This window comes from Erythranthe guttata, chromosome 8 (genome assembly GCF_056151865.1).
Source record: "Erythranthe guttata isolate IM_541 chromosome 8, IM_541, whole genome shotgun sequence".
NCBI classification, from domain to species: Eukaryota; Viridiplantae; Streptophyta; class Magnoliopsida; order Lamiales; family Phrymaceae; genus Erythranthe; species Erythranthe guttata.
In genome coordinates, this window is record NC_142540.1 from 17,991,960 (window position 1) to 18,014,642 (window position 22,683).

A 22,683-nucleotide genomic window follows, 5' to 3' on the forward strand; every position below is an offset into this window, starting at 1 on the left:
AACTCGAACTCGAGTAGATAAGTTTATTTGGTGGTTTTCATTATTATGTTTTTTATTTCAAAAAAGGAAAAGGAGGAGGGGGCAAAAGTAAGGAAAAGAAATATAATTGGCTCAATAAAGTATTACTGGAAACCTTATGGGTCGTTTTAATATAAATAAACAATAGAGGTGCCAAGTCCAAAACTTCCATTTTCATTTTTAAACACGTAAAACCAACTGCCGTCTCCCCACTCCAAACCCTAGCCAATACAACCGAAAATCCCCACCCTTTAGCCGCCGCAACCGCCGCCGCCGCCGACCGAAAACCACCACCCATGTAGATGGATCGCGTCTCGTGAAAGAGGATCATGGAAGAGGTAGCCGCAATCATTCCGTCGAAGCGTCGCCGCAACAAGATCGCCGGATTCTCCACACATTTGATGAAGCGCATCCAGGAGCGCCTGTCCGTTGGATCTCACTCAAGCTGCAGCAGGAGGAGCGCGATCGGCGTATGGATTCCGTGCCCGACGAGAACGCCATTAGAGTCGACCGCATCGAGATCAGGGACCGATAAGTGTTGGCGCCGCCCATGAACTTTGGCCGTGGAGGCGGCAGGAGATACCGAGAAGGATGATGAGGTTAATTTTTTTTTCCGGTTACTGTATTGACTTTGATTTTTTTTTTTTTTTAATATAATTGAATTTCGTTGTCACTTGTTAGCCTGTTGCAAATGTTCGATGTTACTTTGGGTTGATGAATTTTGGGTTGAAGTGAAATTGTTGTCACCTACATCTTTTTTTCAGGCTGGATTTATTTCTTAAGTATGTGATTTTGTTAGTTATGATTCAAGAATTGGGATTGTTTCTCGCAATTTGTTAGGTTTTCTCCTTTTTGTTACGTCTGCTCCAAGGAAGATTCATTTCGTTGAAATTAGGTTATTCAAAGGAATCATTCGTAGCTAAATATGTGACTGTGGTATGCGTGACTCTGGTATACGTGACATTGCTTTTGTTGATTAAGGACAAATGTTTAGGTCTAGTTCGAGTCTTTTTTCGCGTGTTGTGTTGGCCAACTTAACTGCTTCACTTACATTCTGAACTCTCGACTGCTTCACTTACATTCTGAACTCTCGACTGCTTCACCTACGTCATGAATCCCCTTTCACATACAGAGAAAACATGGCAAAATCATAAAGATATCAGACTGTCAATAGTGGAGAATGTTCGCCTAATTTGGTGGAGAATGTACATACTTGAGAGTTGTTCAACTGTATTAGTAGATATTCTTCAAAAGATGTTTGATGTTGCACGACTTTTTATGGATGTTTTTTGAAAGTAAATTATGGTTTTCTTATATATGGCTTATAAAAGTAATGAAACGTAAATTATTGTTTCTGATGTATGGCTCACAAAACTCATTTTGGGTCGGACACAATATTATAATTCACTGCCACCAAAAGTAAAAGTGGAACATGTCTATCCCTATGCAGTGTGTGATGTGTCTGGAATCATGCCATGCTATTCATGTGACGTCTTGCAGCAGAATATAAGTTCTAAATTAGGAAGCAACCATTTCACTTATTATTATCAACTCTTTCTGAATTTTGTATTCCCATTAAACTAAAACTAAATCTTGGACTCTAAAGCGTAAAGATATAATACCATTTTCTTTGTATGTATTGATATATTCTGTCATTATTTATGAAGTTTGTCATTATTCTATACTATATTTATGCTTACTTTCTTATGGATCCATTTCAGATGGGTGGAAGATCAAACATTATAGACGAGCTGTTTTGCCGTTTCATTTTCCCAGAGAGACCTGCTGCTGCTGCTGCGGCAGGTCGTGATTTTTCTGGTGGTAGTCAGTTGTGCTGGTGATCCTTTCTAAACAACGGATTGAAAACATATTGCCATTTAGAGGAGTCAGATTGTGAAAGGTTAGTTAATATTATTTTTGCTGCAAACAAATGTTGATCTAGGATGGCAATTAATTTGGAAGATCAGTTAAATGCATGTTCTGAAACTCGTTAACTGATTTATTACGTATGCATTGGCAAAATTGATGTGACACTGATATCATCGACATTAAACATACACGGTTTCATTTATTAGGTAGGATGAAAATGAAATAATTTTTTTAATAGTTCTCATTTTGATATGTATCACCTCATTTAGGATCCATGAAGAGAGATCATCTCATTATGAGTCATATTCGTCTGAACCATTGTTTGTTAGTTCATCATTTTAGAGTCATATTCGTAACTGTGAATGGTTTGGTCACTTGTTCAACCAAAGCTGCAACAAAGCACATCATAATAAACGCATACTAAAATTAATGTTAATAACATTTGGACAATGCTTGTCAAGTTGTTGCCGAATTGGATTATGAGTTGATGCACTTTCTTATAAGTCTCTAGAATTTATGTGAATTGTTGATTTTGTGAATGTGCATAACACACGTACAGATCATGATACAACGTGTAATCCGTCTCTGATTGGCTGGCCTCAAGCCGTGCTATTCAAGTGATGTTTTACAGCAGAATATAAGTTTTGAATTCTGAAGTACAGCTGGCTAATCTTATTATTATCAACTCTTTTTGAATTTTGTATTGTATTCCCATCCAACTAAAACTAAATTTTGGACTCTAAATCATTAAAAGATGCAATACCACTTTCTTTGCATGTATTAGTATACAGTATTCTGTTGTCATAATTTTGTACTTGATTTATGCTAACATTTGATATGGATGAATTGCAGATGGGTGGAAAATCTCATACGTAAGAAACGAGCTGCTTTGCTGTTTCATTTTTTGCGGAGACACCTGCTGCTGTGAGTTTTTGGGGCATCCAAGCAAAATAATCATGGTTATGAAAATATGAATTGGAAAACCAGTAAAAGAAAATAAGAAAAAGAAAAAGTGCATTAGAACTTATTAGTTCAAGCTTAAAGAAGTTGTAAATGGACTTTCTAAGTTAGGAAATAGGCCCACTTTACAATTTAATCAGCACAACATAAGCATAAGTCAGGCCCAGAAAAGGCACCCTTTGGGCCCATTTCAGAATTGACAGGCTCAATGCATGCCACTCCAGGCCCATTTGTTGTTCAATAGTGGCTCAACATGACAAAAAAATCCATTCGAGGAGGCCCAAACATCATGCGTATTCTATAACTTTTCCAGGCCCAATCACAATTAATCGAGGCCCAATCACAATATTAAGCAATTACGTGAATTCACTGAACATTGCAGCTAATACACAAATTACATTAGTCATACAAACACACAATGCTTACAATTAAAAGATAAAAGTCCGTGTACACAACAAAAGTCCATTCGATCCCTTTACAGAGTTTCTTTCAGCATATTGCATATACAACAAAAGTCCGTTTTATTATTTACAGAGTTTCTTTCAGGAATGTGTATATACAATCCGGGAGCAAATAAAACAGGAGATGCACCTATTGCATAATCACGAGCCACCAATACTTTATTCCACAGATGCACGTTATGCTCCCTTTCAACTTCTGCATAAGAATATGACAAATTTGTCAGCTCAAAGCATATTCAAGTCTCTGTTAGACATTTATACACGTTATCCTAAACTGTATTCATACATAAACATAATTTTCTCATCGATATTAGGTGATAAACTGGAGAACTGACTCAGAGACGACAAAACAATTCAACGTTAAACAAAGTTGCCATACCTGTTCGTTGAGTGACAAACTAATAAGAAGGTTCGAATCCGGCATTAATGGCATATAGAAGTTTTGCCGTCAAAGTGCCGGCACGTTTATGTGTTGGAAGCTGTATCAATTACATGGGACCAAATATTAGTTAGATGACAACACATTATATGTACAATCAAATCAATGAAAACAGAGCTAGGTCATAAGAAAATTACATGACGATAAGAATGGACTAGTGTATGGCCTTCCGAATATTACCTTCAATGTATTATAACATGTAGAAGCTGATGGAAGCCCAAAGAGGAACATCACAAAACCCCTACATTGATTGTAAGTTCATAAGTCAGCTCAAACTCATAGGATGAGCATAAAGTTTTTCTCCATTTTGCATTCAAAATTTACTCCTATGTATAATATGACATGCAATTTCCTCAAAACTCAGATAAAATACTGATGTAAAATAGAGTCGCATTGATATTATATTTATAAAAATAAAATAAAAAGAAACCCAATAAAAGATCCCAAGTTAAATATTCATGAAAAATCAAGTAAAACATCGTCATCAACGTTCAAACACACTAGACTAGAGCTCCAGAAGTGGATGGTTCTAGAGATTAAGATTCCAATTTGTAGAGAATATCTCCTATTTCTTAGAGCGCAAACAAACGAACAATAACTGTAAGAACTTCAACAAGAGGGGGATACAAGAAATCATCAACATCAATGTCATGATCCCCAATTGAAAGTAACTGCAAAAAAAAAATATTGACGACCATCATATGGGAGTGCTGACGAACTAGAATTATGTATAATATAAAAGTAATTGCCATATCACAAGGACAAAATACTTGAATTTTAGTGTACAGATTTCCAACAAGACGAGTATTATTGTCAAACGAAGCGACAAAATTATTCACAAAATGGAAATCTTGTACAGAAGATCGATATTTGTAATGACTAGTGAATACATGTTTCTAAGTTAGCACCTCAAAATGACATATCCTTGAGGTTAGTCTGGTAATTTTCCTCTGGCTGTTAAGACTGAGCTACAATTCATATAAGTGACTAACAAAAATTTAATTGTATAACTTGAAGAAAATTGCAATAATTAGCCCATATTTACTAGTGTATGTACCCGAATAAGAGGAAGTCCTCCCACGAATTATATGTAGTGAGCTCTGGCCACAAATTTCTAGAAAGTATATAGAAGTGAACACACTTAAAGCCCATAATAGATAAATAAATGCAGACAAGAAAAATGAATAACGAGAAAAATGCACCAAATAAAAATACCTGATTAAATTCACTTGAATTAAATGCCTTCAACCAAGAAGGAGATATCACATCTGTATATCAGTTTTCACGTTTTCCAAAGAGCAGTATAAGCTGTTTTTCGAACTCTACTAAACTGTAAACAGATAGATATACCAGATATAAGTAAGTATATATACGGGATTCAGAATAATCAAGAAAATTGATTTTCGGATTATTTTACTCACATCTCGTACTTTCGACGAGCCTCACTGCGTATTGCTTTATACAGCTCACTGTCTTTAGGCATACTGCTGATATTATTTCCTGTAATATTAATATATCATTCTCAGCCATATGTACTGAGTTGAAATTTAGATTAAAAAAAAAAGAATAAACAAATATATATATAAAGAATGAGCAACCAAATTGAAAGATTTGTTCCACTAATTAAAGATAAGTAGGAACCAAACAGAAAGAGGAAAAGAAGAAGAGGAAAGTGTATCCTTAAGGCTTCGTTTGGTTGGGGAGATTAGTCATGATTAACTAAACAATTAGACTTTGTTTGATGTTTGGCAAACCCAATAATTTTCCGAGTCGACCCGGAAATATTATTTTATCTTGGCTTATATTGCCTTTTAGGGAGATTATTTATTGGACCTTCTTTCATGGCCCGATAATACAATGGGGTTTTCATTAGATTATATAATCTTATGTTGGCAACCAAACAAGGCCTAAGTTTATGAATTTTACATGTTTTCTAAGTGATTCTTCAGTAAATGTCGAAACCCAAAGAAAGATCCTTGACATCTCCTTCGTAATGATGCATGCAAAAGTCATATATGACATAAGAATATTAAAAAAAATTGCCGACGCAACCTCATTTGTAACAGAAGAACATTGCTCAACAAAGATACACGCACAATAAGATAGGAACTCAAAACAACAATGATTTGTGCCAACTGTCTAAAAAAATATGAGATGCAAACCTTGTGTAGTCTTACCTAGCAATCTTAGCATTATACAAGATTTGTCAAACAATTTTACTAGTATTTCAGTAAAAATAATCCGTATCTAAGTAGTTTCTTAACCCTAGCAAAATTTGCATCTAGACTATACATATGACAAACATATTACTACTATTTCAGCCAGAAACAAGTAACATATGTTCAGGCAACAATTACATTAAAAATCAAATCAGTTGCCAACAATTACATCAAAAGCAAGTATGTATTAAAGGCAAGATGCCAAGATCAGTGTTCAGACCTCAAAATTCCAAGAGCTCCTTCAGCAAAGCAACTACAGCCTCCTCGGCCTGTACAAAAGAGATCGAAAACAATGGATTTTAATTAATAATCAATATTTTGTAGAGTTAATGAACTAGGATACAACATAATTCAGAATCACTGTAACTATAGCATACTTACAAAACCAGGGAATTTACAGAGAGAAATCTCTAACAACAAACATTTTGCAAAATTAAAAAGAACGAAAAGGAAACCCAAACACTGTAACTACCGCTTAATTTACTTCAATTTGTGAGTAAAATGGGGTAAATATCTCTCACCTTGTGGAGCGAAAACCACGGTAGGGTTCTCATTAATCTCCGAGAATGTAGCCATGTCAGCGACGGTGTAGACGGAGTCAAGTTTGGTGAGATCGGAACAGGAGTGTAATGTTTTGATATAATATTAATATATTTAGATGTAACAGTAGAATGGGGATTAATTGGGGAAGAAGAAAAAGACTAGATAGAGTAAAGAAGAAGAAAGAGATGAGAAAATTGATATAAAAATTGGCTAGCTGCCTTCATTAATGATATTCCATCTATTTATAGAAACCTGCCAAATCTGACCTAAAAGGATATTCCCCTTTTACAAATGAAAAGCTAACATATGTCCTTATTCTATTTGCAGGTATTAAATTCTAATTTGTTGCCAGTACATTTGCTGAAGTCTTCATTAGTCCACTTCGTGTTGGGCCTGAGATCCGAACCCATTACTGCAGTTGAGGTGGAATTGGGCTTGACTTGACACGACCCGTCTGAAATTCTCTGATTCTCCAAAACGCCGTCGTTTGCTATCATCCGTTTGAAAGCCCTAATTTGGCGATTGCCCCTCTTCTTCTTCGATCCCCAAATCAGCTTGTCCGGGTACATGACATTACCCCCCGGATGACCAAATCCTTGTCCCCAAGGATCAAAAGATGGAAACTTTGCCATCAATTCCTCAAAATCTTCCCAGGTAGCGTGCGTAGGGTCAGAGCCAGTCCATTGGACGAGAACTTGGGTGCGCGGCTGCTGATTAACCGTTACAGTACGGTGGTCCAACAATTTGGCCGGAAAAACCACGAAAAGTCCGGTGTCAGTGGAAAGTGGAAAAAGGAAGGTGTGGGCTGGGTATATGTTTAGAGCTGAGCTTCTTCTTCAGCAAGGACACATGGAAGACATCGTGGACTTTGGAGTCTGGTGGAAGGAGTAAGCGGTAGGCAACCGGTCCCACGCGTTCCACAATGGTGTAAGGCCCAAAATAGCGGTTCGAAAGCTTCAGATTCCGGCGAAGGGCGACCGAATTCTGTCTGAACGGCTGTAATTTGAGGTAAACTTCATCCCCCACCTCAAATTGCCTTTCAACCCTTCGTGTATCTGCATAATGTTTCATACGTGTCTGTGCTAAAAGCAAATTAGCACGGATGAGGTCTAAAGCATGAGCCCTATCACGAATAAGATCACCCACAGTAGTGTTGGTAGTATCCAAATACGAACCCATAGAGAAATAGGGTGGTTTGTAGCCATACAATGCTTGAAATGGGGACATTTTCAAGCTAGTATGATGGTTGGTATTATACCAAAATTCAGCAAGGGTGAGCCATTTCATCCATTGGTGAGGGTGATGACTGATAAAACACCTTAAGTATCCCTCCAAACACTGGTTAACACGCTCAGTCTGGCCATCACTCTGAGGGTGGTAAGCAGTAGACATAGAAAGTTTAGTACCCAGTAGCTTAAATAATTCAGTCCAAAACTGACTGGTAAAAACTCTATCTCTATCTGTAACAATGTTGACTGGCTGATCATGTAGTTTGACAATGTGGTCTAGGAATAGCTTAGCAACACTGGGGGCAGAATAGGGATGAGATAGTGGTAAGAAATGGGCATACTTGGTAAGTCTATCTACTACCACTAGTATGACATTCTTCCCTTCAGATTTAGGTAATCCCTCAATAAAGTCCATAAAGACATGGGACCAAGCCTCTGTAGGAATTTCCAATGGTTCCAACAGACCTGGGTAAGGGTTGGTCTCATGTTTGGCTCTTTTACACACATCACAACCTTGAACAAAAGTCAAAACATCTGTTTTCAACTTAGGCCAGTAGAATAGTGATTTGGCTCTGTGGTAGGTGCCATGAATGCCTGAATGACCACCAATAGCTGTGTCATGAAGGCTCTGTAATAATTTTTCCCTCAATAACTGATCTGAACCAATACAAATCCTCCCCTTATACCTCAAAATACCCTGCACCACTGAGTAATCAGGAAAAGCAGAGGGGTCCAAGACCTTGGCAGCCAATATTTTCTTGAAAGCCTGGTCTTGCTCATAACTGGCAAGAACCTCTAACATCCACTTAGGTTGAACTGTAGTCATAGCATAACATTACCCATCTGAACATCCCTTTCTTGATAGAGCATCAGCCACTATATTTTCTGTCCCCTTTTTATACTCAATTGTGTAGTCCAACCCAATCAGTTTAGAGATCCATCTCTGTTGAAGGGCAGAAGTGAACTTCTGATCCATAATGTATTTGATGCTTTGTTGATCAGTCCTAATAGTGAAACGATGGCCCTGTAAATAGTGTTTCCATTTCTGAATAGCCAATAGAACTGCCATGAACTCCCTCTCATAAATAGATAAGGCCTGATTCTTCAAGCTAAGTGCTTTACTGATGAAAGCTATAGGTCTGGAGCCTTGCATTAGTACTGCTCCCAGACATGTAGAACTAGCATCTGTTTCCACCAGAAAAGGCTTGGAAAAATCAGGTAGGGCTAGCACTGGTGAAGTAACCATGGCCTCCTTAAGTTGTATAAAAGCACTCTATGCCTCCTTGGTCCAGTGAAAACCCCCTTTCTTCAACATTTCTGTTAAAGGTTTGCTGATGGCTCCATAACCTTGAACAAACTTCCTGTAGTAACCAGTAAGCCCTAGAAACCCCCTGAGTCCTTTAACTGTTGTAGGTTTTGGCCAGTCCAGCATACCTTTGATCTTCTCAGGATCAGTTGCTACTCCTTGCTCACTAATAATGTGACCCAAATACTCAATTGAGGGTTGAGCAAAGCAACACTTGGATTGTTTAGCATATAAGGCATGCTGCCTCATGATTGCTAAAGTAATTTCCAAATGATGTAGGTGATCTTCCAAACTCTTGCTATAAATCAGAATGTCATCAAAAAACACCAATATAAACTTCCTCAAATAAGATGAAAATACCTGATTCATAAGAGATTGGAATGTTGCTGGTGCATTACAAAGCCCAAAAGGCATAACCAAAAACTCAAAATGACCATGATGTGTCTTAAAAGCTGTTTTATACACATCTTCATCCCTCATTCTGATCTGAAAGTACCCTGATCTCAGATCCATCTTTGTAAACCACCTAGCACCATGCAACTCATCTAGTAACTCATCTATGACTGGAATAGGGTAGTCATGTTTCACAGTCATGGTGTTGAGGTATCTGTAATCTACACACATTCTCCAGCTAGAGTCCTTTTTTCTAACCAAGAGCACATGTGAGGCAAATGGGCTCTGGCTATGTCTAATAACTCCATTCTCCAAGAGTTCCTTCACAATCTGTTCAATCTCATTCTTGTAGGCATGTGAATACCTATAAGGGTAGAGTTGTTTAGGGATGGCATCATTTTTTAGGATGATGTGGTGTTCCACCCCTCTGATTGGTGGTAAGCCCTTAGGTTCTTCAAATATATCTTGATATCCCAACAACATTTGTGTGACTACAGTTGGTACTACCTTCTGTGGGCCATTGTCTTCCATAGAATATATTTGACTCTCATCACCCCCTTTTGTGTGTTGCAGCATCTTATAAAATGACTCACTAGAAATCAACTTCCAATCCACTTCTTCCTTGATATCAGTGATCATTACCCTTTGAGTTCCACACTTCACTTCAATGCACCTTTTTTCATAATCAAATACCAGAGGACTGCTCTTCAAGAGCCAGTCACACCCTAGAATAATATGATAACCCTCCATATCTATTATTCTGAGTGGGAAGTTGAAGGTGTGGCCCTGCATCTGCCAAGTAAACTCTCTCACCACTCTGGTGCTGAGAAGTTTATTCCCATTTGCTACTGTAATGGTCATATTTGAAGCCCTCTCCACTCTGCAATTAAGCTCTGCAGCTAATCCCCCAGAAATGAAGCTGTTGGTACTACCAGTATCTATCAATATGTTGAGCTGAACATCTCCCAAGTTACCATAAACCTTTATGGTGTTCACTCCAGTATTGCCCAGTAGAGCATTAAGGGAAACTTGTACCTCTCCCACTGGTACATCTCCCTCAGTCTGTTCCCCATCTGAAATAGCTTGGTAGTGTTCATTCTCTTCCTCCTCTGTCATCAGCATATAAATATGGCTATGCTTGCATTTGTGGTTAGGTGTATAGGTATCATCACAGTTGTAACAGAGCCCTTTTTCCCTTCTGGCTCTCATTTCAGCTATGGTAAGGTTTTTCCTCTGTGGAAGCAGAGCAGGTGGTGTATACGTTGGTGGTCTATTAGGTTGGTTGGGTGGTGGGTTTGGGTTGTTCCAAACTTTTTTCTGGTGTGGGAATGGGGTAGGTATTGATTTATAGGGTGGTTTATTTTTCTTGGTGATTGACTTAATGGTGTGTGCTTGTTTTCTGGCCATCTCTATTACATGATGCAGTCCCTTGATATCAAAAAGGGAAAAGAAGCTTCTAACTTCCTCAGGTAACCCTTTCATAAAACAGTGCACAAAATACTTCTCATCATAGGTTCTAGTGTTAAATAACAGTAGATAACACCTCATTTCTTCAAATTTCTCAATATATTCCTCAACAGTGTCTGTTACCTTTAGGGAATGTATATCATCCAATACATTTCCCTCTTGTAATTCATCAAATCTGTTGGTCACCAATCCTACAAAATCCTCCCAACACACATCCCTCTGATTCAAATGGCTAAACCATGATGCAGCCTTACCCTCAAGGTGAATGGAAGCTATAGCAACCCTCTGTTTGTTAGGTATATTTGGAATAAGTTGAAAATAGCTATCACATCTCAGTAGCCATGACCTGGGATTAGATCCATCAAACCTTGGAAATTCAACCCTAGGGCTAGGATTGAATCCCACAGCAAACTGTTCATCCCTATCATGCTGCTGTTTGAATCCCCTTAATTCAGTAACTGGTCTAGTGTAATGTTCAGGGGTAGCCATAGGGATTGTAGAATTACCAGAAGTTGATGATGAGGGTCCTCCTCCCATAAGTGGTTTGTCCCTGTGGTAAAACTCCATCCTCTCAGCAATTTTGGTCATTTGTAGCTGCAACAGTTTCACTGCCTTTTGCATTTGTGTTTGCCCCTCAGCTATAGATTGTGAAACCATGTTGAGCTGGTCTTGGAACAAAACCTCCACTGCCTGTCTCCTATCCACCTCCTCTTGGATCTTCTGATCCACCAAATTTTTGTGTGTTTTCCAGTATTTCTTTAGATCTAGTAGCCTCAGCCATGTTGTAATGTTTCTCCAGGAAAAAGAGCCTTGCTCTGGATACCAAGTGTAATGTTTTGATATAATATTAATATATTTAGAGTATTATATTTAAATGTAACAGTAGAATGGGGATTAATTGGGGAAGAAGAAAAAGACTAGATAGAGTAAAGAAGAAGAAAGAGATGAGAAAATTGATATAAAAATTGGCTAGCTGCCTTCATTAATGATATTCCATCTATTTATAGAAACCTTCCAAATCTGACCTAAAAGGATATTCCCCTTTTACAAATGAAAAGCTAACATCTGTCCTTATTCTATTTGCAGGTATTAAATTCCAATTTGTTGCCAGTACATTTGCTGAAGTCTTCATTAGTCCACTTCGTGTTGGGCCTGAGATCCGAGCCCATTACTGCAGTTGAGGTGGAATTGGGCTTGACTTGACACGGCCCGTCTGAAATTCCCTGATTCTCCAAAACGCCGTCGTTTGCTATCATCCGTTTGAAAGCCCTAATTTGGCGATTGCCCCTCTTCTTCTTCGATCCCCAAATCAGCTTATCCGGGTACATGACATAATTATTCTGAGGCGGAGGCAACGACGGCGGCGGTGAATTGGCGTGGCGTGTCGGAGGTTTTCCCACGCCGTTAATTTAAACACGTAAAACTAACTGTCGTCTCCCACCCCCCAAACCCTAGCCAACGGCCCAACACTCGTTTCCGATTTACATCTATTCCGCCACCCCTCCACCGCGGCCGACGACCGAAAACCACCACCAAGGACACGGGTCGTGGCCGAACAAAAGACCGTGAAGAAATCCCACCGGCGAGAAGATCATGGAAGAGGTCGCACAACAATCTCCCGCCGAAGCGCCTCCACAACAAGATTGCCGGATTCTCCACGCATTTGATGAAGCGCACCAGCCGAGCGGCGTATGGATTTCGTGCCCGACGAATCCGCCATTAGAATTTCCTGCGAAGTGTTGATTTCGATTCTGTGTCCGATTTTTGAACCCTAGTTGTGTATGTGACTCTGTTATTTCCTTCATTCCTTTGAATATTGCAATTTTGCAGGGGCATTTCTGTAATTAAAAAGATGGCAGAATCTGGTAAGTTTTGTTTAAGATTTATGGAGTTTATTGCATTTAGTACCCTGTGTTATATTGAATTGCTAAAAAAATCCCTTAATTATGTACTCCCTTCGTCTAAAACCCCTTATCGATGAACTCCCTTCATTTAAAATTAAGTGTCGTTTTGGCCATGTTTTCCCCCATAGTAAGTGTCGATAAATTAATATTCAAAATTTCAATATTTTCTCTTATACCTAAATTTTGACGCAAAGCTATGATTTTTTATGTACATAATGAGGATAGCTTGTTGTGGAAACTGGGACACTGCCACCTGGATTGATAATCTTTTCGAATCGAACTTACAAGCTCGATAAATCCCGGTATGTATTGGGTCTCGGTTATAATCCAAACATAACTTTAAAAGATATCGAACGAGTAGCTGTTAGTTTATGTCTAACACCGTTAATGATCAAATAGGTTTACCATCAAATGAAAGGGTAAGTGTTACATATGATAACAAATTATCGTTTGTCGCACATATTAACTCTATAGATTATTACTATGATTATTTGAATTACTATTTAATGGTTTTTTGAACATGATTTGACTTGGTCAAATTTAACATTTTTTTTCTTTTAATATATATAAATCAATCTTAAAAACATATTCTTTGTAAGTAGTACTCTTATTTTCTATGCTAGCTAGCAACTAATGTCTTTTAATCTTTTTATTCTTTTGAGGCCATAATTGAAATGGGAGTACTGCAAAGATAGAGATAAAGTAAAAGGAATTATTCCCCTACCATTAAATAAATAAAATAAATAAATAAAGTTTTAAATTCTGTCAAGAATAAAGCTGGATTAAAGAGTTCAATTGGTTTCGACATAATTGAAAAGTTAGAGAAGTTTCTTAAGGTTTGTTTGGTAGGGTTATCTTTCCCATTAGTCCTTTATAACTATTTAATTACTCAAATTCATGAACTCAACAAGAAATCAAGAATTATTGCATGTTCTTTGCGAGCGTGACCGTTTTTATTTTATTTCTATTAGTAAAATTTCATTAAAATAACAATGAGTCAGGGTAACTCACATCACGAAAACAAGATAAAAATATCATACATCATTGAGTACTAAAATAAAGTTATGGAGAAGTCTAATTTCAAATAAAAATATTTCAAAATATATGTATAGTATATGTATACTATATACCCCACTAATTCTTTTTTATTTAATTAATTATTATTTATTTATATTTTCAATTTGTGCTTTTGTGGTCAAGAAGCTGCACATGACTTTTTAAAGTCGGAAATTGGACCATGCATGAACCAATCATTTGGATTTATTGATAACTAGAAATTGGCAAAAGTTCACTGCCAATTTTTCAAATTTAAATCTCACTTAAATTAAAGGGTCCATTTATCTTTTTTTTTTTTTTCCCCTTTATCTCACAAATTCAAAATTTCTTTTTTTTTGTCATGAAAAATGGAACAAATTAAAAATGACTTTAACGGTTGGAGCAGGTGAAGCGATATTACTTGATCCAAATTCGAATCATCTTAACAACGGTCGGTAGATTTTGTTCTCACACATTAATTAGCCTAGTACTGTTTACATCTGCAGATTTCATAATGTACTAATAGAAAAATGATAATATCTCATTGGATTCTAATTTGATTGAAAGAGAGCAATTTAAATATTATTTGATAGACAACGTGTCATGATAGTATATATATAAGGATAATTACAGTTTTGGTCCCCCAAGTTTGCACGTTTTTCACTTTTGGTCCCCCATTTACCGCCGTCAACAAAATACACACTAATGTTGTCAAATTTTAACACATTTAGTCCCTCCGTCTGTTTGACCGTTAAGTAGTAACGGTCAATTGTTGAATTAGGGCTGAATTTAAGATTTTTCATAGATAAAAATTGCACTCAGACCCCTACATTCTCTTAAAAAATTCTAAACCCCCTAAAATTTTATCCAACCCTAATTTAACCCCAATTTCATCATTTAATCAATTTTGACAAACGACCCCGATTTTTACCACCTTACCGCTGACCCTTGACCGCCGTTGATTTTTTTTTTTTTTTTTTTGTAATTTTTTTTCGGCATTGAGTTTTTTATTTAATATTGATTTTGACGCCGTTCACCGACATTGTATTCTCGGTTAACAATGTTGACTTTTTTTATTTTTCTTGATTTTTTACGGACTTTTTCCTTTGACTTTTTTTTTCCGATCAACACAATTACTGTATAACACAATAATAATACTATATTAATATCTAGTATCGTAATATTAAAATTACAAACTTCTAAGAAAGTTTTTATCTAAAATTGTAGGGCCTAAATACAATTTAAAAAAATCTAAAATCCATAAATTCTTCCCCTCAGTTTATGCTTCGTGGAACCGCCAGTGCATCTCAAATTTATTCCCAAGAAAATATGAAGAAGATGAATTAGGCATGTGCGGAGTAATTTGGAATGAGATAACCACTCTATTACAACGGTTTTTTGGGCTAACACCGGTCGTTAATTTTTATCTTTTTTTTGTTTTAAAAATTTTCCGTCATTGAGATGCGTTGACTTTTTCATTTTTTCTTTATTTTGACTTTTTTTATGATATTATTTCCTCGTCGATTATCAACTTTGATTTTTTTTAATTATATTTTTCCATTACTGAACAATTTAAATAAAAATAAAATAAAAATCAAGAAAAAAAATGTCAACGTTGTTAAGCCGACATTCAACATCGGTCAATAGCGGGAAAAAAAATAATTCGACAAAAGAGTCAACCGAGTTAAAAAGAAAGTCAACGTCGGATTACCCAATTTTGAAAAATCGGGGTCATCGGTTAAAATTGGTTAATTGATGAAATATGGGTTAAATTATGGTTGGATAAAATGTTAGAGATTTTTAGAATATTTTGAAAGAATACAGGGCTCTTATTGCAATTTTCTCAAAGAAAAACCCTAAATTCAACCGTTGACCGTCACTACTTAACGGTCAAACAAATGGAGGGACTAAATGTGTTAAAATGTGACAACATTAGTGTGTATTTTGTTGACTGCGGTAAATGGGGGACCAAAAGTGAAAAACGTGCAAACTTGGGGGACCAAAACTGTAATTATCCCTATATATATATATATATATATATATATATATATATATATATATATATATATATATATATATATATATATAATTGGATTGTGTATTTATGGGATGTGATTAAAGTGTGAGTGTGTGTTGTAATAATTTTTTTCCCCTTAAATAAATGGGGCTGCGTATAAATATTGTTGTCTCTTAGCAGTTGTAGTAGACCCACGAAAAATGGTTAGAGGAAAGAAACCATGAGAGAGAAGTGTGTGCGTTTGTGTGTGTGTGAGAGAGAGAAAGTGTGTGTGTTGTGTGTGTGTGTGAGAGAGAGAGAGAGAGAGAGAGAGAGAGAGAGAGAGAGAGAGAGAGAGAGAGAATAATTTTCAGATGATACTGTAAATAAGCATTTTTGTCTCCCCTTCAGCTGCAGTCCATCTGAGTGATAAGCGGGTTCGGGCAGGCACCAGTTACATTTGCCGGTTTTGTTTCTGACACACACACACACACACAAAACAGTTATAGATAGACGGGCGGTGGCGATGGGCGGAGGAGGTGGCGGCGCGTCGTCCAAACTCAAGAAAGCCGCTAGGAATTTCTTTCTACAGACATGTGGCTCTCTCTGCGAGACTCAACAACAACAATCCCCAGTTCTCGATAACTCCGCTCCCACCCCTGTAACTCCTCTCTCTCTCTCTCTCTCTCTCTCTCTCTCTCTCTCTCTCTCTCTCTCTCTGACTCTCTCTCTCTCTCATTTCGATCTATTTAGTAAAATTGATTTTTTTTTTATTTATTGTTTTGGTAATAAGGCATCTAATAATTCAGCCAATTATTCTTCTCCGTCTGAAAATCAAAAGAGAAACATTTATTCCAAAAAGATCTCGCCGGAAATTGCTGGGCAATGCAGCTCAACCACCACCACTTCTTCTAACAAGGTATCTCTCTCTATCCAATCTTTCTGCCATTTATTAGTAGATGCAATAAAATCAAAGTTCAATGTGCAATTCTTGAATGAATGAATCTTTTGCAGAACTTGTGCACAATATGCCTCGATCCACTAAACTACAACTCCGGCGGCCAAGCCGTGTTCACCGCCCAATGCTCCCACTCGTTCCATTTCGCTTGCATCTCTTCCAATGTTCGACACGGCAGCGTCACCTGCCCCATTTGCCGTGCTCATTGGACAAAACTGCCCCTCAACCCTCACGCGCGGTGCTCCCTCCACAACAAGATGGCGGACCCCACTCTGCGAATCCTCGACGACTCCATCGCCAATCTCCGTGTCCACCGCCGCTCCTTTCTCCACTCCGACGACCCGATCGAGCCCGACGCCACCACTAGTGACGGCCCCCGCCTCGCTCTCTCCCTCGCGTACCCGAACTTCAACTCTTGGCCACATCATCAAGCTTCTTCTTCATATTCAACAATGGAAGAAGGATCGCCGAATAACCAAGCTTGTCTTCATGTGAGATTAACGCACGGGCCCGCGATAGACTTGGTCCTAATCGCGAGCTCGAACGGGCCCCACTTGAGGCTCATGAAGCAAGCAATGGCTATAGTGGTCTTCTCGCTCAAGCCCGTTGACCGCTTAGCCATCGTGACCTACTCTTCGACATCGGCCGTGCGAGTCTTCCCCCTTAGGCGGATGACTTCGTACGGTAAAAGAACCGCGCTGCAACTGATCGACCGCGTCATCTACATTGGGCAAGCCGATCCAATCGAAGGTCTAAAAAAGGGAGTGAAGATACTCGAGGAACGGGCCCACACAAACCCACGGTCGTCCATCCTACATCTAACGGACTCTCCGTCGAGATCTCACCGTTGGTTCGACTCGGAAGCTCCAGTCACAATCCAACGGTTCCATCTAGGGTTGGGATTCGTCGTGCACGAATTCGAGGAGTTTCTTTCGAGGGCACTGGGCGGAGGAGTGGAAGATGTTCAGCTTATGATCGGAGAAGGAACAATGATTGTGAGGATCGGAGAACTGAGAGGCGGCGAGGAGAGGAAAATCCCGTTATGTATCGGTCAACGGGGATGCGTGTACGTAAAGTATAGCTATAGAGATAGTGGAGATGGTGAGTGTATTACAACAGGTGAAGTAGTTCTGAGGATGGAGGAAAAAGATGACAATGAAGATATTGTTGTCCCAATGGAGACAAGAATTAGCAATGCTGGAAATTTGGAGTACCATGATCCCTTCTTGGCTAGAAGATGGGCTAAGCATTTGCATGGCTATAGGCTGTAGGCTATATATATATATATATATATATATATATATATATATATATATATATATATATATATATATATATATATATATATATATATATATATATATATATATATATCTATATATAGCAAATGCATGTATTGTAAATGACCGTTAAAATTTTCAAGTTTCGCAAATCTTCGTCTGTGCTAATCATGGTGATAATCGTAGACATCGAAATCATTGTAGAGAAGAGAACCGTCTGCGTAGTGCAGCATATAATAACAGACGTCGCAGAAATAACATGGATTCGACGGGGCCCACTTGTCGTCCACCGTCATCTTCTCTGCCTTATAGATTTTGCAAACAGAACATTTCTTATGGAGGAACTTTGCTTGGTAGGAGATTAACGGGTAAGCGTCTCGGCTTCGTATGTCCTCTGGATGAATCAGCCGCATATCACGTATTACGATTATATGTTTGCAGTCCCCCTAATAAAACAACAATGATTAAACTTGTGTGCATCATATACTCGCAACTCGTGAGGGGAAAATAGAGAGCGAAAACTACGGCAAGAACTACAAACCAAGATAAAAAGCATCCTAAGAGACTCTCTTATCGAGCCTTTTTTGCTCGATCTAATATCAAGCAAATTGTTCGATGGGTTAACAATAAATCATGGGCATCAACCATGCTATCGAATGAAAAACTGGCCTTGATTGGTAATATATGGCTTATAAAACGAGACCTTACTGTATTGAGAGCCCAAAAACGAAAAATAGAAGAATAAACAAAAGGTTTATATACCTGGTGACAGTAAAGATATCCAGCACCGAGTCGGAATCTGACATCACAAAATCTTGTAGTCTGCATGTGAAGAGATTTCAAACTGGGTAAGCTTTGTTTAGTTTCACCCCCCAAAAGTGCCTTTTGCTTCTGTTGCAATTCACCAGAAACAATGATCTCCCACTTTTCAAGTGCTTCGTTCTTCGAGTCTTTTAGCCAATCGAGTATGGGCTTACTGTAGTCTGTTGCAGAGGCCTCCCTCATGTCATTGCAAAAAACATCCTGTTCTATAAGAGTCAGAAGCAGCTTTACATGTAGAAGAGAAGACAAAATAGATTTCTTTTTTTTTTTCTTTTTTTTTCCGATCAAACAGAATAGATTTCTTAGTGAATCAGAAAACTTACTTCTATCAAGAAGTATCCAGAAGGATCATGCTGCCCCGCCTTCTTCATTATCTCGTCGGTCAAGCAATATATTTTGTCTCGTACTTCAGTCAAGAATTGTCGTCCTAGAACCAGGAATTCTTGAGTCTACAAATGTTTTTGAGAAATGGTGTCAATAAAATAGTGGATAAGTTATCAAACAGAACAAGTGTTGTATGCCGTATCTATCTGATCTACAATCGAACATATATTTTGTGAATATTTACAGAAGAAAAAATATATTTGACAAGAAAAGCGAAGAGAACGGAAGAACACTGAGCAGAAAAGTTTGAGCAGGAAAGAACTGATTAGGACCATAAACGGAAAAATGTTCCTTGTCGTTAAGAAAATACCTTCAACCACGTTTTCCTGTTATGGTAAACTTCACAACATAGGACAGTTTCGGGAAAATGCAATGGCAAATTACCGGACGTACTTGCGGCTCTCACCTGCCAATGCATTTCAAAAGCAAGCCACAATTCAATATCAAGATCACACGATTAGACATTTCAATATCAAGATCACACGATTTCTCTAAACAAACAACAATTTCCTTAATTACTTTTGTCAATCCTGAAAGGTTACAGCATGTGTCTAGAGCCTGACCTCCTTCTCATATTTTATCATTAAATCCTGTAAGTATAGAAATAAGCTGAACAGTACACTGAATTGTAACATGAAATCTATAAACAAACAGTCAAGATCATTACACAAGTCTGATTAGCAAGCAACTTCACGAACTGGTTTCTAAAGTTGTCCCCATATGGATAGAGTCAAATAAGAGCAGAGGGGGAAATCGAGAAGAGGACGACGACAAACCTTTGTTGAAACACTGGCAGATTTCAGAGATTTTATCTTGTCAGCTTTTGTGAACCTGGAACTAGTAGAATATAAAAGAAAGAGAAGGCAAGATGTGAATGTACAGTAACATAATATGTAGATGAAAACTAGTGCACAAAATTCAGATGCTTACTCAAACGAATGCAATCTCACGGTTGCTTTATCTTCTTCTTGTTTTAGTTTAATTTTAGCTAGTTCTTCCACCTTTGCTATATAGCTTTCCTGGGGAAAAAGGAACATGTCAGACATTATTACAGAAAGAAAAAGACTAATGTCTAAGTCATGCATTCGCACATTAAAAGAGTCGATATTTTTACTGCCATGCTTCCTCTTTTGCCCCTTCCCCGGAGGATTTTTGTTCGATTTCTGGCCACGGACTTTAAGAGGCAAGGCAGTTGAGGATTCACTTGAAACTATTGCCATCGTATCCGCTTCTGAATTTTGCGGACAACCATGGTGAGGGACAGATGCATCGTTATCATCTGATATCCTGAAAAAAATCATATAAGAGACCAGGTGCATCTGAAACTCCACAATGTATCAAAGAGAAAGTGACAAGACCATCATCCACTAATTAAATAATAAAGTAGTTCGGTTCAAAACAATTAAAATTTTAATATTTGAAAACCACCAGAAACGACTCCTCTTCACCAAAAATAACATCCACTGGCACAAAAATCATATGATATGCCTGCCATGAAGTACACCCACAAAAAAAAAACTCAAATGTACTTAGTTAAATGCTCCCGAGCACCTTAGCAGGTTACGTGATGCCGTTAGAAATCCCAAACACCACACCAGAATAATTTGCTCTATGTTTATATTTCTATATATTCGAAACTAATAGCCCTGATCGAAACGTAGACAATTGAGGAAAATTGAAGCAAAACATCATTCTCCAGTTAATTTTCGAAAAGATATTACTTGGATCGTAAAGGAATACAATAAAAGGAAGTGAACTAAATAACAACTATCCAAAAGAGAATGTGCATTACAACTTTGGGTTACCTAACCTGGGTTCAAGTGCTCGTTTTTGACTTGTGAAGCATCTATAGCCAACTCATCATCCTGTTCGCCACCATAAAAAAATGTTTCAGTTATTCTAAGGAAAAGTTAACACTAGGCATTTCAAATGAACTAAGAGCAGTTACCTTGAAAGCTTCTTCGAATGCTTTACTAACTAACTCATCCTCCCCGATTATTTTGAGTTCATCAACCCTATTAAATTCACAAATGCAGAAGGTATATAAGATGGAATGCAGTAATTAATAATACACAGTAATAAATAGTAAACCAAATTGCCTAGAAGAAAGAAAACAAAGAAGACGGGATTTGGAATCTCTTATATAAATAAAAAGAAAAAATAAATGCAAGTGATTGATTTATAAAGAACCCTGAAAAAAGCCAACAGAATGTCCAGCATACATGGGACATGTCCAAAACGAAAAAACAAGCACACACATTCGTCGTGATGGGATCTATCATGGTGTATTCACTCGGCTTCTCCAACCATCACACAAAGTTAGTGATAACGAGATATTTCATTGAAGTGCTACAGTTAACAAACATAAAAGTAGCATAATCAACCGAATTTAAACCCTTTAGTTTCGATATTCTCATGAAGACAAAAGGGTGTGGAGATAAACGAATGCTCACGATATTTCTTCATCACAAATTTCCGTAGAGTCTCCATACAGCTCTTCTTTCAAACTCTGCATGAAGGGAAATAGTTCCAAATTATAAAAAACCACGTAAATTTTTTGATAGCATCTAACATGTAAAAACATCAAGCTGAGTTACCTGAAGTTCTTGAAAAACAGAAGTTTCGAAGTCCGGGACTCTAGTGAGTGGACCTACACTGTCGGGGACGTAAATTGGACCACCAAGCGGAATCGAAACGTTGAGTTCCTCTCCACCGTCTTCGTGACCCGGCAGCATCGTAGACATATATAAACTGATGAAGCAGAAAAAAACATTTTTTTTTTCAAAAACTTACAGCATTCATCCCAGTTCCTACTTATAGATAACATCAAATCCTACTCTCACAAAGCACTAATAGCTTGAAAAATTTGGCACCCAATGCAGAATGATTAGTATCGATAACATGAGAGAAAAAAAAAAAAAAAAAAGCATAATGAATCATCTTCATACTACTCATCATAAAAATAATAAAAGAAATAAAATTGCAAGTACATATTCAAACAGCAATAAATTATAACCTAAATAAGCAAGCTCCGCTGCGAAAAAGGCGCTCCGAATGGCAAATTGTTGATCAATACTGTAAGTAATCACAAATTAAAATAGAGAAAAAAGAAGCAACACCGAAGCTTCGGGAGGAAGGGCAGCCGGTGTTCCGAAGATCGTATTCGTACCTTTGGGGCAGAGCAAAACGACGTAGTTTTAGGAGTTTCAATTGGGCTCATTGAAATAAATGGCTTTGCAGAGCTGGGCTTCAAATTAAGGGGGTTAGGAATTAATATTTACAATTAGAGAAATGGGGGCAAATTATCAATTATTCTTCTATTTTCTTTTAACGGTTAAATCTTTATAAATTAATATTACAAAATTCTATTAATTTAGTGAAATAATAAATTATTGAGCTA

At 37.6% G+C, this 22,683-nt stretch overlaps 3 protein-coding genes and 2 long non-coding RNA genes across 7 annotated transcripts; 2 read left to right on the top strand and 3 right to left on the bottom strand.

Moving 5' to 3' along the window:
- Positions 1-175: 175 nt before the first annotated feature.
- LOC105961966 (uncharacterized) lies at positions 176-2,930 on the top strand. The gene is made up of 3 exons (XR_001173142.2): positions 176-617; positions 1,740-1,918; positions 2,740-2,930. It is a non-coding gene; the product is annotated as an uncharacterized LOC105961966 (long non-coding RNA).
- Positions 2,931-3,217: 287 nt separating this feature from the next.
- Positions 3,218-6,590, bottom strand: LOC105962177 (uncharacterized). 3 transcript variants are annotated; one of them, XR_016033222.1, is made up of 8 exons: positions 6,488-6,590; positions 6,187-6,235; positions 5,169-5,247; positions 4,963-5,077; positions 4,805-4,861; positions 3,928-3,988; positions 3,688-3,787; positions 3,218-3,504 (listed from the first exon to the last, which is right to left on the bottom strand). It is a non-coding gene; the product is annotated as an uncharacterized LOC105962177 (long non-coding RNA). The 3 variants fall into 3 exon arrangements; XR_016033223.1 differs by lacking the exon at positions 4,805-4,861 and having other exon boundaries at positions 4,990-5,077; XR_001173176.2 differs by lacking the exon at positions 4,805-4,861.
- Positions 6,591-9,011: 2,421 nt separating this feature from the next.
- LOC148768689 (uncharacterized) lies at positions 9,012-12,232 on the bottom strand. The gene is made up of 2 exons (XM_088821322.1): positions 12,013-12,232; positions 9,012-11,719 (listed from the first exon to the last, which is right to left on the bottom strand). The coding sequence occupies exons 1-2, from the start codon at positions 12,230-12,232 to the stop codon at positions 9,012-9,014; spliced, it is 2,928 nt and encodes a 975-aa protein (XP_088677448.1).
- A 3,955-nt stretch (positions 12,233-16,187) lies between these two features.
- LOC105962174 (putative E3 ubiquitin-protein ligase EDA40) lies at positions 16,188-18,084 on the top strand. Its single transcript, XM_012986467.2, has 3 exons — positions 16,188-16,500; positions 16,633-16,758; positions 16,854-18,084. Exons 1-3 carry the CDS (start codon positions 16,366-16,368, stop codon positions 18,066-18,068), a joined length of 1,476 nt encoding a protein of 491 aa, XP_012841921.2. The 5' UTR covers positions 16,188-16,365; the 3' UTR covers positions 18,069-18,084.
- Positions 18,085-18,191: 107 nt separating this feature from the next.
- Positions 18,192-22,481, bottom strand: SRD2 (snRNA activating complex family protein). The gene is made up of 12 exons (XM_012986469.2): positions 22,300-22,481; positions 21,881-22,034; positions 21,737-21,792; positions 21,232-21,298; positions 21,094-21,148; positions 20,375-20,562; positions 20,214-20,302; positions 20,060-20,120; positions 19,594-19,689; positions 19,223-19,348; positions 18,840-19,100; positions 18,192-18,523 (listed from the first exon to the last, which is right to left on the bottom strand). Exons 2-12 carry the CDS (start codon positions 22,025-22,027, stop codon positions 18,242-18,244), a joined length of 1,428 nt encoding a protein of 475 aa, XP_012841923.2. The 5' UTR covers positions 22,028-22,034; positions 22,300-22,481; the 3' UTR covers positions 18,192-18,241.
- Positions 22,482-22,683: the final 202 nt, after the last annotated feature.

Bases quoted from the DNA above. Each gene is read 5' to 3' on its own strand.
- LOC148768689 (XM_088821322.1), bottom strand. From the start codon at position 12,232: ATGTACCCGGATAAGCTGATTTGGGGATCGAAGAAGAAGAGGGGCAAT. The intron at 11,720-12,012 runs GCAACAAATTGG...CTTGGTATCCAG, and splicing joins AGACTTCAGCAAATGTACTG to AGCAAGGCTCTTTTTCCTGG.
- LOC105962174 (XM_012986467.2), top strand. From the start codon at position 16,366: ATGGGCGGAGGAGGTGGCGGCGCGTCGTCCAAACTCAAGAAAGCCGCT. The intron at 16,501-16,632 runs GTAACTCCTCTC...TTTGGTAATAAG, and splicing joins ATAACTCCGCTCCCACCCCT to GCATCTAATAATTCAGCCAA. The intron at 16,759-16,853 runs GTATCTCTCTCT...AATCTTTTGCAG, and splicing joins CCACCACTTCTTCTAACAAG to AACTTGTGCACAATATGCCT.
- SRD2 (XM_012986469.2), bottom strand. From the start codon at position 22,027: ATGTCTACGATGCTGCCGGGTCACGAAGACGGTGGAGAGGAACTCAAC. The intron at 19,101-19,222 runs GTAAGTTTTCTG...CTTATAGAACAG, and splicing joins CTGGATACTTCTTGATAGAA to GATGTTTTTTGCAATGACAT. The intron at 18,524-18,839 runs GTATATAAACCT...TTGTTTTATTAG, and splicing joins GATATCTTTACTGTCACCAG to GGGGACTGCAAACATATAAT.